The sequence below is a fragment of the Hemiscyllium ocellatum genome, chromosome 6 (genome assembly GCF_020745735.1).
Source record: "Hemiscyllium ocellatum isolate sHemOce1 chromosome 6, sHemOce1.pat.X.cur, whole genome shotgun sequence".
Lineage (NCBI taxonomy): Eukaryota > Metazoa > Chordata > Chondrichthyes > Orectolobiformes > Hemiscylliidae > Hemiscyllium > Hemiscyllium ocellatum.
The window spans coordinates 68,036,499-68,053,125 of record NC_083406.1 but is presented as its reverse complement, the minus strand read 5'-3'; the positions used below and the strand labels follow the sequence as shown (position 1 = coordinate 68,053,125).

The 16,627-nt window shown below is 44.2% G+C and overlaps 1 protein-coding gene across 2 annotated transcripts in view; it reads right to left on the bottom strand.

Moving 5' to 3' along the window:
• pdcl3 (phosducin-like 3) overlaps positions 1–15,498 on the bottom strand; it is a 46,005-nt gene extending 30,507 nt beyond the window's left edge. For both annotated transcript variants that reach the window (XM_060826007.1, XM_060826008.1), the window contains exons 1-2: positions 15,307–15,498; positions 1,307–1,424 (exon numbers count right to left, since the gene is read on the bottom strand). In XM_060826007.1, coding sequence (XP_060681990.1) covers positions 1,307–1,424; positions 15,307–15,312 — 124 coding nt within the window. In that variant the 5' untranslated portion in view covers positions 15,313–15,498. The remainder of the gene's footprint in view (positions 1–1,306; positions 1,425–15,306) is intronic.
• Between the last annotated feature and the right edge of the window lie 1,129 nt (positions 15,499–16,627).

Sequence of the window (16,627 nt, the reverse complement as noted above, 5' to 3'; positions counted from 1 at the left end):
TCGGCCCAACAAGTCCACACCGACCCGCCGAAGCGCAACCCACCCATACCCCTACATATACCCCTTACCTAACACTACGGGCAATTTAGCATGGCCAATTCACCTGACTCGCACATCTTTGTGACTGTGGGAGGAAACCGGAGCACCCGGAGGAAACCCACGCAGACACGGGGAGAACGTGCAAACTCCACACAGTCAGTCGCCTGAGGCGGGAATTGAACCCAGGTCCCTGGCGCTGTGAGGCAGCAGTGCTAACCACTGTGCCACCGTGCCGCCTCACCAAAGCTCCCTTTGAAATTTCCTTTTTGAATGTCATATCTTTGAATATTTTTGTACAGTTGCTATGCATTAAGCTGGATCAAGGCTCGCATGGAATACTCCAGGCTGTTGTGTGATTGTGTGCAACCTATCAGGACACAATACTATTGGTCCAAACTTTGATTTCATGCGCATATGTTCTTTCAGGAACAATGGTCCAAAAAAGATAAGTTAACAGCACCAAATACCAATATGCAGCTCAGATCATGCTCCACAAGGACAAGAGCTCCATTTAACGTGACAACAGTTACAAAGGCATGACAACCATTCAGGAGAAAGAGAGGACTGCAGATGCTGGAGAAGCACAGCCAATCAGGCAGCATCAGAGGAGCAGGAGAATTGACGCTTTGGGTATAAGACCTTCCAATTCTCCTGCTCCTTGAATGAGGCCTGAACGACTGTGCTTTTCCAGTGCTGCACTTTTCAACCATGACAACCATTTGCAAACAATCCAAAAGAGGGCGGCACAGTAGCTCAGTGGTTAGCACTGCTGCCTCACAGCACTGGGGACCCAGAATCGATTCCAGCCTCAGGCGACTGTCTGTGGAGTTTGCACATTCTTCCAGTGTATGCATGGGTATCCACTAGGTGCTCCGGTTTCCTCCCACAGTCCAAAGATGTGCAGGTTAGGTGGATTGGCCGTGCTAAATTGCCCATAGTGTCCAGGTATGTGTTAGTTAGGGGCAAATGTAGAGTGGATGGGATACTCTTTAGAGGGTTGGTGTGGACTTGTTGGGCCGAAGGGCCTGTTTCCACACTGTATGGATTTTATTCTACATTTGGAACAAGTAGCGTAGTGGATTTTTAATCAGCAAAGGTTTATGAAAAAAAAAATCAGGAAAAGTGGAGTTGAGGATTGTCAGTCAGTCACAATCTCAGTGAGTGGAAGAGCACACTTGACCGAATAGCCACTTGCTGTTCCTACTTCATATGGTCTAGCCTTGGCAGCAACACATGAACAAGTAACAAATTAAACTTCTTCACCTACCGATCGGTTTCTGGTACTGAATGAGCTCTTCCTCTGCTGCCTGATTTGCATCCTCTTTGTGAGGGAGGATGCCTTTTTTCCGTAAAATGTCATTCCATTCAGTATCTGCATTTGGATCCTTAAGTAAAAGAAAGAAAACCAGTATAAGCGTTTAGGCCACACTTGCACATCCTACGCTCATCACAACAACAGCCTCACTCACTGGAGGTGATGAATACTTCCTATACCTCACACTGTGGGAGGTTTAACAACCTCTTCTGGTTGCCAATAATGCACCGAAGCAGAGGTTGCCTCTGCACACTTTCTATCTGAAGGAAAAAGTACTCAACACTCCCAGAAGGGCTAGAATCAAGATGATGGAAGTTACTGGCACTGCTTGAAAAGATGCAGCACAGAACCTTGTCACATCGTATGCTCCTTTCCTTTCTTACTAGATTAGATTAGACTTTTAGATTAGACTTACAGTGTGGAAACAGGCCCTTCGGCCCAACAAGTCCACACCGACCCGCCGAAGCGAAACCCACCCATACCCCTACATTTACCCCTTACCTAACACTACGGGCAATTTAGCTTGGCCAATTCACCTGACCCGCACATCTTTGGACTGTGGGAGGAAACCGGAGCACCCGGAGGAAACCCACGCAGACACGGGGAGAACGTGCAAACTCCACACAGTCAGTCGCCTGAGTCGGGAATTGAACCCGGGTCTACAGGCGCTGTGAGGCAGCAGTGCTAACCACTGTGCCACCGTGCCGCCCCTAGTTACCTTCCTTACTCAATGGCAAACTGCAGATACCTACTGTCACCCTTCCTTCAATGTTTGTTACTTTACATTCAGGTGCTGAAAAAGATGTAAAGCCTATTGCTCACTTATACTGCTTCATTCGATTCAGAGAAAAAGACGTAATTCTATCTCTTGGTGTCAAGAAAGTCTCTTTGGCTGGTGAGATGTGAAGATGGACAGCAAACTGGAAGAGTACACAGAATTTTCAACCCACAAACAGACTAGAGTTTGTGTATCAATTATTCTTGCTGCCACTCCACTTCATTTAGCACATCATTCCTCTCTCCACTGTATACTTACCTTCCTCTTAAAATCATCTACACTATATTTGCTTCCAAGCTGTAGCACATTGCACATTTTCACCACTCTAGGTAACAGTGTTTGAGAACTCCATTTTAAATACATTAATGATAAATTAACAAGGTGTTTCATACTAAATGCTAACAAAGCAGGTTTGATTCCTGCTCCAGGAGCTTGCCTCCTCACCCTGTCCCTGATAATGGAAGGCAACAGCAAAGCACCACAGACAAGAACTGCCAAGAAAACAGCTCCAAGTGGACAGCTAACAACAAGTGAATGACTTGCCTTCAAACATAATGCATAGAACATGACACACTTTTGTATTTATTGACCCCTGGCTTTAGCTCCCCCAAAGTGAAACCTGTCAAATCCCTTCATAATTTTACAGGCTACTATTAGGTCACTCCATAGGCATCTCTTTCCTCAAGAAGAGTCACAGAGTCATCCAGAATGGAAACAGACCCTTCAGTCCAACCTATCCACACCGAACATGGTTCGCAAACCAAACTAGTGCCATTTACCTGTGTTTGGGCCATATCCCTCTAAATCTTTCCTACTCATGTGCCTGTCTTTTAAATGTTGTAACTATACCCGTATCTACCACTTCCACTGGCAGGTAACTCCACATATGAACCAGCCTGTGTGTGAAAAAAGGTCCCCCTCAGGTCCCTTTTACCTTTAAATTATGACCTCTAGTTTTGAACTCCCCTAGCCTGGGGAAAAGACCTTGGCTGTTAATCTTATCTATGTCCCTCATGTTTTTATAAATCTCTATGAAAGGTCATCCCTCAGTCTCCTAAGCGCCAGGAAAAAAAGCCTCTGCCAAATCAGCCTTTCCCTGTAACAGTCTTGGAAACAGCCTTGCAAATCTTTTCTGCACCCTTTCCAGCTGAGTAACATCCTTCCTATAGTGTAGCGACCAGAATTGTGTGCAGTATTCCAAAGGTGGCCTCATCAATGTCTTGTAAAGCTGCAACATGATGTCCCAACTCCTATATTCAATGATCTGATCAGTGAAGGCAAGTGTGCCAAAAGTCTACTTCACCTCCTGTCCACCTGTGATGCCACTTTAAAGGAACTATGTAACTGCGCCCCTAGGTCTCTGTTCAACAACACTCCCCAGGGTAATACCAATGACTACATAAGCCCTGCTCTGATTTACTTTACCAAAATGCAACACTTTGCATTTATCTAAATTAAACTCCATCTGCCACACATCGGCCCATTGGCCAAGCTGATCAAGATACCATTGTACTCTTAGATAACTTGCCTCATTGTCCACTATAACACCAATTTTGGCATCTTCTGCCCTCATCTATTTTCTTGGTCATATCCGCAAAAAGAAAAACTCAATCAAGTTTGCCTCTCCAAATGCGTGTAAGTCCTATCTTTCAGAGTCCTTTCCAGCATCTTACCACCACTGATGTCAGACTCATCAGTGTGTCGTCCTCAGGTCCCTCCTTATATCCGTTCTTAAATAAAAGCACAACTTAGCAAGCCCCCAGTCCTCTACCACCTCACCAGTGGCTATAAGTGATACAAATATATCTGCTAGGGCTCTTCCCTAGCTTCCCATAATGTTCTGGGATAAACTTGATCAAGTTCTGGAGTTTTATCTACCTTTATAAGACCTCCTCTTCTCTAATATGGGCTGTTTTCAACAGATCAGTATTTATTTCAAGCTCCCTAGCTTCCATGTCTTTCTCCACAGTAAATACAGATGCAAAATATTTGTTTAGTATGTCTCCAACCTCATATGGTTCCACACAGTTGTCCTCATTAAAGGGACCTTATTCTCTCCTTAGTTGCTCTTAATGTACTTGTAGAATCTCTTGGATCCTTCTTATCCTCATCTGCCAAGGCTCTCTCAGATCACCTTTTCTGCCTTCCTGACTTCCCTCTTTAATATGCCCCTACTCCCTTTATACTCTTCAAGAGATTCACTTGATCCCAGTTTTCCATGTCTAACATATGTCTCCCTCTTTGTCTTGACCAGAACCTCAATATCTCTAGTCATCTATTGTTCCCTCATCCTAACAGCCTTGCTCTCCACTCTAACAGAAACGTACGATCTCTGGACTCTTGCTATCCCACTTTTGAAAGCCTACCACTTGCCAGTTGTTCCTTTACCTACTAACGTATACACCAATCAACTTTTGAAAGTTCCTGTCTAAAACCAGACCTTGCTCCAATTTAGAATTTAACTTTTATACAAGACCTATCCTTTTTCATAACCATTTTTAAACTAACAGTTATGATCACTGATCCCAAAGTGCTCCCCCATAACGCTTCAGTCAATTGTGCTGCCTTATTTCGTAGCAGGTTGAGTTTTGCTCTTTCTCTATTGAATAAGAAATTTTTTTTGAACACACTTAACAAATTCCTCTCCATCTACACCCTGTACACTATGGCAATCCTAATCTATGTCTGGAAAATTAAAGTCCCTACCATTACAATCCTATTAATCTTTAAAAAAGATGTTTGAGAGAACTCACTAGCTATCTGCTTCTCAGTTTCCCACTGGCTATTGGGCAGCCTACAGTGTAATCCCATCAAGGTAATCATCTCCTTCCTATTTCTCAGTTCCACCCATGTAGCTTCACTGATGAACCTACCCCCCTCCCCCAAGAATATCCTAAGTCCGCAGTAATGTTTTCCCTAATCAAAAACACCACTCCCTCTCCTCTCTTGTCCCCCTTTCTATCCTTCCTGTAGCATCTATACCCCAGAACACTGAGCTGCCTATCATGTCTCTCCCTCAGTCCAGTTTCTGTAGTAGCTATGATATCCCAGTCCCACGTTCAAATCCGTGCCCAGAGTTCATCTGCCTTACCCATCCGGTCTCTTGCATTGAAATAAATGTAGTTTAATTCTTCAGTGTTACCTTGTTCTCTGCCATGCTCCTGCCTGCCTTGTTTATTTAACTTGCTCCCTTTAAACTTTCCAACCATCCTCAGCTTTCTCTTTTTTTCTCACCATTGCTTAGAATACCCTCATCCCTCTCCATATCAGTTTAAAGCCTTCTGAATTGCACTAGCAATCTCCAACTGTTGGGTTAATATGGGTATAAATATTTTTGAATTTCTCATCCATAGAATTCTCTATCAGAAACCATTATTAAATGGTCAAAGTAAATACATTTAAATAATTTTAATATAATAAAGCAGAACATCCGATGAACACAGCTTTTAATTAACCAAAATCTGCAAAACCATTCTAAAAAGATGAAAGACTTAACAGCAATCTCCATTTGTGCAATATATCAAATCAGTTGCAAGACACTGATCTTTTGCTATAAATTCTGTGTCTTATGATCCTGCTCCACAGCTACCAAAAGCTAGCACTTCCAAACGAACCTGTTGGACTATAACTTCGTGTTGTAAGACTTTTAACTTCAAAATAAAACACACATAACAGTCCATAACTTTGAATTATAGGGTGGACATGTGATTTTTCATGCCCTGTTGCTGCAGAAATGAAAGGACGTAAGGGACAGAATTGATTTTTTTTCCCAAACAAGCAGCAAAACAATTAGATAGCTGCAGAATTATTTAAAGGGACTGTCCATATTACAGTAGCAACCCTGCCATCAATGTTGGAGAAACAGTTAAGCTGTAATGCTGCTGAGATCACAGAGGAATTGGTACAGTTAGATTTCATACTTTGAACCACATGTTAATGTTGCTCATGAATGGTATTAATTCAACATCAGAGCCCAAGAGGATAGTGAGACGATCGAGCTGTATGTGACCACATTAAAACACCTAGGTGGATCTCGAGAATTTTGCCAACTGAAGGATGATCTCATTCGAGATAGGATTGCTGTAGGCATAAGAGATCCTGCAATGAGAGTACATCTGCTGAAAGAGGAGAAAATTACTACCAAGAAAGTAATCAACATTATCAGAAGCTTTGAGATGATCAATTGTTTGCTAAAAAGAGAAAAGGTGAAACTTTGCATTGTGCTCAGAGGCACTCCAGGCTGAATCAGAACAACACATAAAAAAAAGAGCAAATACTTGTAGAAGCACTAGAAAGATCAAGGTATAGGATTTTGCAGAAAACATCACAAAAGAAAAAGGAAGCATGTTCAGCATGGGGAAGCAGAGCTTTACCTTCAAGCTGCTGAATCACTATTTGCAAATGTTTCATTACAAAGAAGCAAAACAAGTTACCAAGATGTCTGCCAGAGAGATGTTAGCCCGATGACTCTGATAAATCGTGTTTCGTCCATGCAAACCATCAAGGAAGAAAGGAATCTATGGAAGAAGGAATCTAGGGAAGAAGTCAAGGGAATTGTTCTGCTGACCAAATATGAGCAATTAGATTAAGGGCAATATCAGCAAATGTAGAGTTTGTACAAAATGTCAAGCTTAGCAAGATAAAGAACCACTCATAACACATGATATTTCAGGCAGACTATAGGTGAAATTGGGTGTAGATCTTTTTACTTTCACAAGAGCTGATTATGTTGCTGACTAGATCAGAGTAGTGCTGGAAAGAACAGCAGGTCAAGCAGCACCGTGGAGCAGGAAACAAAATCAACGTTTCGGGCAAAAGCCCTTCCTGATAATCTCCAGTATCTGCAGTACCCATTTTCGTCTATGTTGTTGACTACTTTTCTGACTACTGGGAGCTGGGGCTGTCGATGTCAAGGACTACCATTGGGATTACAGAATGCCTGAAAATGCAGTTCATACACAGTGCCATTCCAAACATTGGGATGAGTGACAATAGATCTCAATTCATGAGTGAAAGCTTCAGGCACTCCATAATGGATTTGGAAATTCAATACCATACATCATCTCCATTTTATCCCCAGTCAAATGGGAAGGGTGAGGCAGCAATGAAAAACTGCCAAAAGGAGCATAGGGAAAAATCAAGCAAATCCAGCTGACGTGTACAGGGCAATCCTTAAATGGAGTATGACACCTACTGAATGAATGGCAAGTAGTTCAGTCCAAAGACTAATAACAAACTGCACACAAACTACTGTTCCAGCAGCAAAAAAAAAATCAACAAGGCCAGAAACAGTAACAGATGCAAGTGAAAAAATCAAGGTGAGACAAAAGAAAGCCAAATTTCCCTTTGATTCAAACTGAGCACTGAACAGCCAGTCAGAGTTTGCAGAATAATTTGTGCCTTGCGAGCAGCAGCTATGAATGTAATCATACTTGGTGAACGTGAAACAACAGATAAAACATCAGTCTCAGATAACTATGTACAACCACTAAACTGTTCCTTTACCGCAAACAACAGATCAAGAGGAGACCTGATCACCTTCACAAGCTAAAGGATGATTCAGTGCTAGAGATACACTGTTCCCCAACAAGCAAAATACTCAGCATGGGAGCAACACTCCTCATCCACTAAGACCAAGCTGATACCAGAGATACAAGCAATGACAATATATACAAAAACCACTAGGATACCTGCATGTTTTTTTTTAACCTCCACACTACCGCCTAACTGCGGTAGTGCTTTTTTTTTCCCCAGCACCCATAGTGTGTGTGTGCAGGTGTGAGACAACCTGCATGCTTTAAGACCATAAGATATAGGAACAGAATTAGGCCAATCAAGTCTGCTCCACATTTCAATTGTGGCTAATATGGACATGAGAAACAATCTCCTACCTTCTCCATTTAACATTTGATTCCTTTACTAATTAAGAACCTATTGATCTCTGTCTTCAATAAATCCAATGACTTGGCCTCCACAGCCCTCTTCACTCTGAGGCTGTGCTCTTGGGTCCTCGTCTCTCCTCCAGTGGAAACTATGTCGACTGTATCCAGGCCACTCGGTATTCTGTAAGTTTCCATCAGATTTCCTCACCCCATCCTTAGCATAGTCCCAGAGTCCTCAACCACTCCTTATATAACAAGCCGTCATCCCTGAGATCATTCTTCTAAACCTCCACTGGACTCCTCAATACTACCAGACCCTTTCTTAAATAGGGGACTCAAAGCTGCTCACAATATTTCAAATGCAGTCTGAAATATTATACGGCTTCAACAGCACATCTCTGCTTTTGTATTCTAGCCCTCTTGAAATGAATGTTAACATTGCATTTGCCTTCCTAACTGCCAACTGAATCTACATGTTAGCCTTAGGAGTCCCAGTTCAGGATTCTCATAAGTCCCTTTGTGCTTCAGATTTCCAAAGCCTTTCCCCATTTAGAAAATAGTGTTCATGTCTATTCCTCTGACCAAAGTACATGACCTCATACGTTTCTACATTGTATTCCATCTGTCCATTTTGCCCACTTTCCTATCCTGTTCAAGTCCTACTGCAGTCTACCCACTTCCTCAACGCTACCTGTCCCACTACCTATCCTTAGGTCATCTGCAAATTTAACAATAATGTTCTTTCATCCAGATCATTAATGTATAACGTGAACAGTTGTGGTTCCAACATGGACCCCTGTGGAACTCTAAACATTGACTGCCAGCCTGAAGAAAACTCCTTTATTACAGAGGAGGAAGTGCTGGATGTCTTGAAATGGTTAAAAGTGGATAAATACCCAAGACCTGATCAGGTGTACCTGAGAACTCTGAGGGAAGCTAGAGAAGTGATTGCTGGGCCTCTTGCTGAGATATTTGTATGATCGATAGTCACAGGTGAGGTGCCGGAAGACTGGAGGTTGGCAAACATGGTGCCACTGTTTAAGGAGGGTGGTAAAGACAAGTCAGGGAACTATATACCGGTGAGCCTGACCTCGGTGGTGGGCAAGTTGTTGGAGGGAATCCTGAGGGACAGGATGTACATGTATTTGGAAAGGCAAGGACTGATTTGGGATAGTCAACATGGCTTTGTGCATGGGAAATCATGTCTCACAAACTTGATTGAGTTTTTTGAAGAAGTAACAAAGAAGATCGATGAGGGCAGAGCAGTAGATGTAATCTATATGGACTTCAGTAAGGCATTCGACAAGGTTCCCCATGGGAGACTGATTAGCAAGCTTAGATCTCATGGAATACAAGGAGAATTAGCCATTTGGATACAGAACTGGCTCAAAGGTAGAAGACAAAGGGTGGTGGTGGAGAGTTGTTTTTCAGACTGGAGGCCTGTGACCAGTGGAGTGCCACAAGGATTGGTGCTGGGCCCTCTACTTTTTTGTCATTTACTTAAATGATTTGGATGTGAGCATAAGAGGTACAGTTAGTAAGTTTGCAGATGACAGCAAAATTGGAGGTGTAGTGGACAGCGAATAGGGTTACCTCAGATTACAACAGGATCTGGACAAGATTGGCCAATGGGCTGAGAAGTGGCAGATCGAGTTTAATTCAGATAAATGCGAGGTGCTGCATTTTGGAAAAGCAAATCTTAGCAGGATTTATACACTTAATGATAAGGTCCTAGGGATTGTTGCTGAACAAAGAGACCTTGGAGTGCAGGTTCATAGCTCCTTGAAAGTGGAGTTGCAGGTAGATAGGATAGTGAAGAAGGCTCAAAGTTTGTGAGAAGATTTGTAGCTCGGGTGCTCATTGTTGTGGTTCTGTTCGCCAAGCTGGGAATTTGTGTTGCAAACGTTTCGTCCCTTGTCTAGGTGACATCCTCAGTGCTTGGGAGCCTCCTGTGAAGCGCTTCTGTGATGTTTCCTCCGGCATTTATAGTGGTTTGTTTCTGCCGCTTCCGGTTGTCAGTTCTAGCTGTCCGCTGCACTGGCCGGTATATTGTGTCCAGGTCGATGTGTTTGTTGATAGAATCTGTGGATGAGTGCCATGCCTATAGGAATTCTGTTTGGCTTGCCCTATAATAGTAGATTATAGCAGATGACAAGCAACATGAATTCGACTAGGACAACACTACTATTATAGGGCAAGCCAAACAGAGAACAGCCAGGGAATTCCTAGAGGCATGGCACTCATCCACAGATTCTATCAACAAACACATCGACCTGGACACAATATACCGGCCACTGCAGCGGACAGCTGGAACTGACAACTGGAAGCGGCAGAGACAAATCACTATAAATGCCGGAGGAAACATCACAGAAGCGCTTCACAGGAGGCTCCTTATAGAGGTTTACAAAATTATGAGGGGCATGGATAGGATAAATAGGCAAAGTCTTTTCCCTGAGGTTGGGGTGTCCAGAACTAGAGGGCATAGGTTTAGGGTGAGAAGGGAAAGATATAAAAGAGACCTAAGGGGCAACTTTTTCACGCAGAGGGTGGTATGTGTATGGAATGTGCTGCCAGAGGAAGTGGTGGAGGCTGGTACAATTGCAACATTTAAGAGGCATTTGGATGGGTATATGAATAGGAAGGGTTTGAAGGGATATGGGCTGGGCGCTGGCAGATGGGACTAGTTTGGGTTGGGATATCTGGTCGGCATTGACAGGATGGACCGAAGGGTTTGTTTCCATGCTGTACATATCTATGACTCTAACCCTCTACCTTCTGTCAGCCAACCAATCCTTTATCCATGCCAGTGCCTTGCCCTCATCTTATTTAGCAACCTCATGTGTGACACCTTGTCAAAGGCCTTCTGGAAATCCAAATAGAACACACCCACTGGCTCTACTTTGTCTAGCTTGCTCATTACCCCCCTCAAAAGAATTCTAAAAGATTTGTCAGACATGACCTCCCCTTGATGAAGCTATGCTGACTCAGCTCTATTTTACCAAGCATTTCCAAGTACTCCGCAATCTCATCTTCAATGGTGGACTCTAAAATTTTAACAACGACGGAGGTTAGGCTGACCAGTCTATAATTGCTTGTCCTCTGTCTCCCTCCCTTCTTAAACAAGGATGTTACATTAGCTAATCTCCAATCCTTTGGGATCTTCCCTGACTCCAGTGAGTCCTGTAGGATCACCATCAATGTCTGCACAATCTCCTCAGCTATCTCCTTTACAACTCTGGGGTGTAGTCTATCTGGTCTAGATAATTTATCCACCTTCAGACCTTTCAGCTTCCCAGCACATTCTCCTTAGTGATGGCTACTACAATCATCTCTTTAAGTTCTAACATCTTACTGATGTCTTCTACCATGAAAACTGATGAAAAGTACATATTTAGTTCCTCTGCCATTTCTCTGTTCACCCATTACTACTTCTCCAGCTTCATTTGTCAGCAGCCCAATACCCACTCTCTTACCTTTTAGAGAACTAAAAAAAAACTCTTGCAGTTGTCTTTTATATTATTTGCGAGCTTAACATTATACTTCATCTTCCCCCCCCACCCCTTAGTATTCTTTAGTTTTCCTCTGCTGTTTCTAAAGGCTTCCTAACCCTCTAGCTTCCCAGTAATCTTCACTACATTGTATTCTTTTCCTTTAGCTTCTATCCTGTCCTTGACTTCCCTTGTCAGCCGTGGTTGCCTCATCTCCTCTTAGATTGTTTCTTCTTTCATGCAATGAATTTCTGCTGTGCCTCCCAAATTACTCCAGAAACTCCTGCCATTGCCATTTCACCATCTTCCCTGCTAGGCTCCTCGTCCAATCAACTCTGGCCAGCTCCCCCCTCATGCCTTTGTAGTTCCCTTGACGGAATTGTAATATTGCTACACCGGATTCCAGGTTCTCCCTCTGAGACTGCAGGGTGAATTTATCATATTATGGTCACTGCCCCCTTCATCTTAAGCTCCCTTATCACAACACATCACTAAATCCAGAATTGCCTGTTCCCTAGTGGGCTCTACCAAAGCTGCTCCAAAACCTCTCATACACATTCCACAAATTCTATTTCTTGAGATCTATTACCAACCTGAATTTTCAAGTCCACCTGCAAATTGAAGCTCCCCTGTGATTAATGTAATTGTGCCTTTCTCACATGCATTGAGAGTGTGGTGCTAGAAAAGCACAGCAGGTCAGGCAGATCCAAGAAGCAGGAGAATCGACATTTCAGATATAAGCCCATCATCAGGAATCATCAATTCTCCTACTCCTCGGATGCTGCCTGACCTGCTGTGCTTTTCTAGCAACACACACTCAACTCTGATCTCCGGCTGCTGCAGCCCTTACTTTCTCCTTTCTTACATCCCTTTTGTAACTCCCAATTTATTTTCTGCCTCACAGCTCGACTACTGCTCAAAGACCTGTACATAACTCCAGTCAGATAATACACCAGCCATGCAGAAAGTAGCACAACCCAGACTATAGGGCTGCTCTATATATGTGTGTGTGTGTGTGTGTGTGTGTGTGTGAGAGAGAGAGAAGAAAAAGAGAGAAAAAAACTGAGAAGAAGCTACTTGTCCCAAAGGGTTGTGAATCTGTGGAATTTGCTACCCCAAAATGCAGTAGATGCTGGGGCAACGAATAAGTTTAAGGAGGAGTCAGACAGATTTTTAATTGGTAATGGTCTGAAGGGTAATGGGGAAGAAGGCAGGAAAATGGGGATGAGGAGCATATCAGCCACGAGGACTCAATGGGCCAAATGGCTGAATTCTGCTCCTATGTCTTATGAGCTTATGAACCTGAGGTTCACCACACTTCAGGCAAGGGAAGAGTTTGAGGGGGAGGGTCCTTCAGAGTGGGGGATTTGAACCTGTACTGTTGATATCACTCTTCATCGCAAGCCAGCCAGCCATCCAGCCAACTGAACTAACCGACTCCCTCATAGCTTACAGCAGCAAATAGTCATAGAGATGTACAGCATGGAAACAGACCCTTCAGTCCAACTCATCTATGTCAATCAGATATCCCAACCCAATCTAGTCCCACCTGCCTGCACCTACGATTGTTTATTTCAGAAACAAAAATGTTTGCACTATGTTGAGTTAATGGTCTAGATAATTTGCCATAATCATACAACCACTGCCTCTCCTGCAATACTTGGTGTGCAGTCTTTGATCTATTGAAGGAGAAAGTGAGGACTGCAGATGCTGGAGATCAGAGCTGAAAATGTGTTGCTGGAAAAGCGCAGCAGGTCAGGCAGCATCCAAGGAGCCCTTCTTCAGGAATGAGGAGAGTGTGCCAAGCAGGCTAAGATAAAAGGTAGGGAGGAACTTGGGGGAGGGGCATTGGAAATGCGATAGGTGGAAGGAGGTTAAGGTGAGGGTGATAGGCCGGAATGGAGGTGGGAGCGGAGAGGTCAGGAAGAAGATTGCAGGTTAGGAAGGTGGTGCCGAGTTCGAAGGTTGGAACTGAGACAAGGTGGGGGGAGGGGAAACTGGAGAAATCTGAGTTCATCCCTTATGGTTGGAGGGTTCCCAGGCGGAAGATGAGGCGCTCTTCCTCCAACCGTCGTGTTGTTATGTTCTGGCGATGGAGGAATTCAAGGACCTGTATGTCCTTGGTGGAGTGGGAGGGGGAGTTGAAGTGTTGAGCCACTGGGTGGTTGGGTTGGTTGGTCCGGGTGTCCCAGAGGTGTTCTCTAAAACGTTCTGCAAGTAGGCGGCCTGTCTCCCCAATATAGAGGAGGCCACATCGGGTGCAGCGGATACAGTAAATGATGTGTGTGGAGGTGCAGGTGAATTTGTGGCAGATATGGAAGGATCCTTTGGGGCCTTGGAGAGAAGTGAGGGGGAGGTGTGGGCGCAAGTTTTGCATTTCTTCCGGTTGCAGGGGAAGGTGCTGGGAGTGGAGGTTGGGTTGGTAGGGGGTGTGGACCTGACGAGGGAGTCATGGAGGGAGTGGTCTTTTCGGAACGCTGATAGGGGAGGGGAGTGAAATATATCCCTGGTGGTGGGGTCCGTTTGGAGGTGGCAGAAATGACGACGGATGATATGATGTATATGGAGGTTGGTGGGGTGGTAGGTGAGGACCAGTGGGGTTCTGTCCTGGTGTCGATTGGATGGGCGGGTCTCAAGGGCGGAGGAGCGGGAAGTGGAGATGCAGTGGAGGGCATCGTTGATCACGTCTGGGGGGAAATTGCGGTCTTTGAAGAAGGAGGCCATCTGGGTTGTTCGGTATTGGAACTGGTCCTCCTGGGAGCAGATGCGGCGGAGACGAAGGAATTGGGAATATGGGACGGCATTTTTTTGCAGCGGGCAGGGTGGGAGGAGGTGTAGTCCAGGTAGCTGTGGGAGTCAGTCGGTTTATAGTAAATGTCCGTGTTGATTCGGTCGTCCGAGATAGAAATGGAGAGGTCTAGGAAGGGGAGGGAGGAGTCTGAGACAGTCCAGGTGAATTTCAGGTCGGGGTGGAAGGTGTTGGTAAAGTGGATGAACTGTTCAATCTCCTCATGGGAGCACGAGGCAGTGCCAATACAGTCATCGATGTAGCGGAGGAAAAGGTGGGGGGTGGTGTCAGTGTAGCTGCGGAAGATGGACTGTTCCACATATCCTACAAAGAGGCAGGCATAGCTGGGGCCCAAGCGGGTGCCCATGGCAACTCCTTTGATTTGGAGGAAGCGGGAGGATTGGAAAGAGAACCTATTGAAGGAGCGTCGCTCCAAAAACTAGTGTGCTTCCAATTAAATCTGTTGGGACTATAACTTGGTGTTGTGTATTTTTAACTTTTTACACCCAGTGCAACACCGGCATCTCCAAATCATGACTAGTGAACCCAAGTTGCGACACCTATGCACCAAGTCGGAAGGAAAGCCGAAAATGTCTTGACTTAAAAAGGGCTTGGGTCCCTCATATACCCTGTCGAGTGATCCTTATGTGCTACTAATCATGAAAATAAGTGAAGCAGTTTCCGGGTATACACACATATATAACGTTAGGGTTTCGTTGATCGCTTCAAAGCACATACAGTTTGATAAGACTGGTGAACTCAGATCGTGCTTTTATGTAAAACAGTTGTACAGCTCTCACTGTAGTAGGCCAAGCAAGACGACAAAGTTTCTCGTGGGTCAATGGAAATCTGTTTAATGGTGGCAGCTAAGACACAAGCCCTGCAATGCTAACGATTTCAGGTTTAGCTCCTGATCAACCTGCATCCGTATGAAAATAAGACATGCTTTTGCTCAGTGCCACCCTAGAAAGGCGTCTCTTCCGCTTATAAGAACATCAAGGAGAAGAGTTGCTGACCTGCATGCTGCCGCCTCGCTGCTTAGACCGGCCCTGGTCTTTAAACACTCGCTAAATGTCCCGGAGCAGGCGCTCCCGCTGCAGCTTCACCCTCAATAACACGGAGACAGATAGGATTCACTCGCTGAAGATTGAAGGCTGCTGCTGGTCCTGGGGATTTCTTTTTAGAACGCACTAATTTCCGGTTTCTTCTGCTGCCGTGTATGGAAAGGCAGTGACACTATTTCCATATGAGGATGTAGCGAGCCAGTGAGTCACTGCTGTGTTCCTGTTGCTTCCCCTCCGTTCAATTACTGAAGTATGGAGATTTCAGAATGTTGTAAATGACATGCAGTGTCTATGTAACAAACAGTTTTACAAACTTTTGATATTGGAAATCTGAAATATTTTTAAAAAGTGATTATTCCTTTTTTTTGTTGCTCTAGATAAGCGGCAAAGCTGCATTCACTGACCGTCACTCTGTTCCTAATACAGTGTCTTACTTCGTGAGACAACCGTTTAAGTGTTGAACGTAAATCGATGATGTATCCTTAATGTGTATGCAACATCCTGTCATGTTCTGCGTATTTTATGCAGAAGTTGGATGTAGGAAAATTGATAAATGTAATGTTGCAATTTTTATACTATTGGTGTGTGCTGTGTCTAACAATATCACGCTGCTTTAAATGTGATAAATGTTGGAAGGGGGGAAAAGTAGGCCAATGGTAGCTTTAGCCCTTTTCAGAGCAGCTTTCAACCAATTCGCTGGCCGGTCCTCATTTGGCCAATTAATGACCTGTTAAGTTCTACTTCCCACACGCTGCAAATTTTCCTCACAGCCGGCAGATGGTCATGCCAATTTTAAAGCTTGTCATCTTTCATTGATTGGGCTCGTGGTGATTAAAAAGCGGAGGGTGGTTTTAGCTCCTTTAGACCCTCAGCTGTTGGTCAATTCTCATCTAAATTGCCTTCCCTCTGTTTCACCTCATCAAGGAATCACAGAACCTATCATACCTAAGACAGCTTGTGAAACAGACATCATTACCTAGTGCCAATTTGCTGTTGTTTTCCCCAGGCCCTTGCTCATTACTTTTGTCCAAATAACCATCCACCCCTTGAATGTCCCAGTTGAACCTGCCTTTGCCATTTTTCCAGGTGGCACATTCTACATTCTAACTACTCACTGAGTGCAACTCAGCCTTAATTTCCTTGCAGATCGCTTTAAATCAATGCCCTCTTGTTTGTGTACCTTTTATGAGCAAAACCAGTTTCTACTGTATTCACCCTAATCATAATTTTCAAACGTTCTACTGGATTCCTTCTAATCCTCCTACTATCCAAG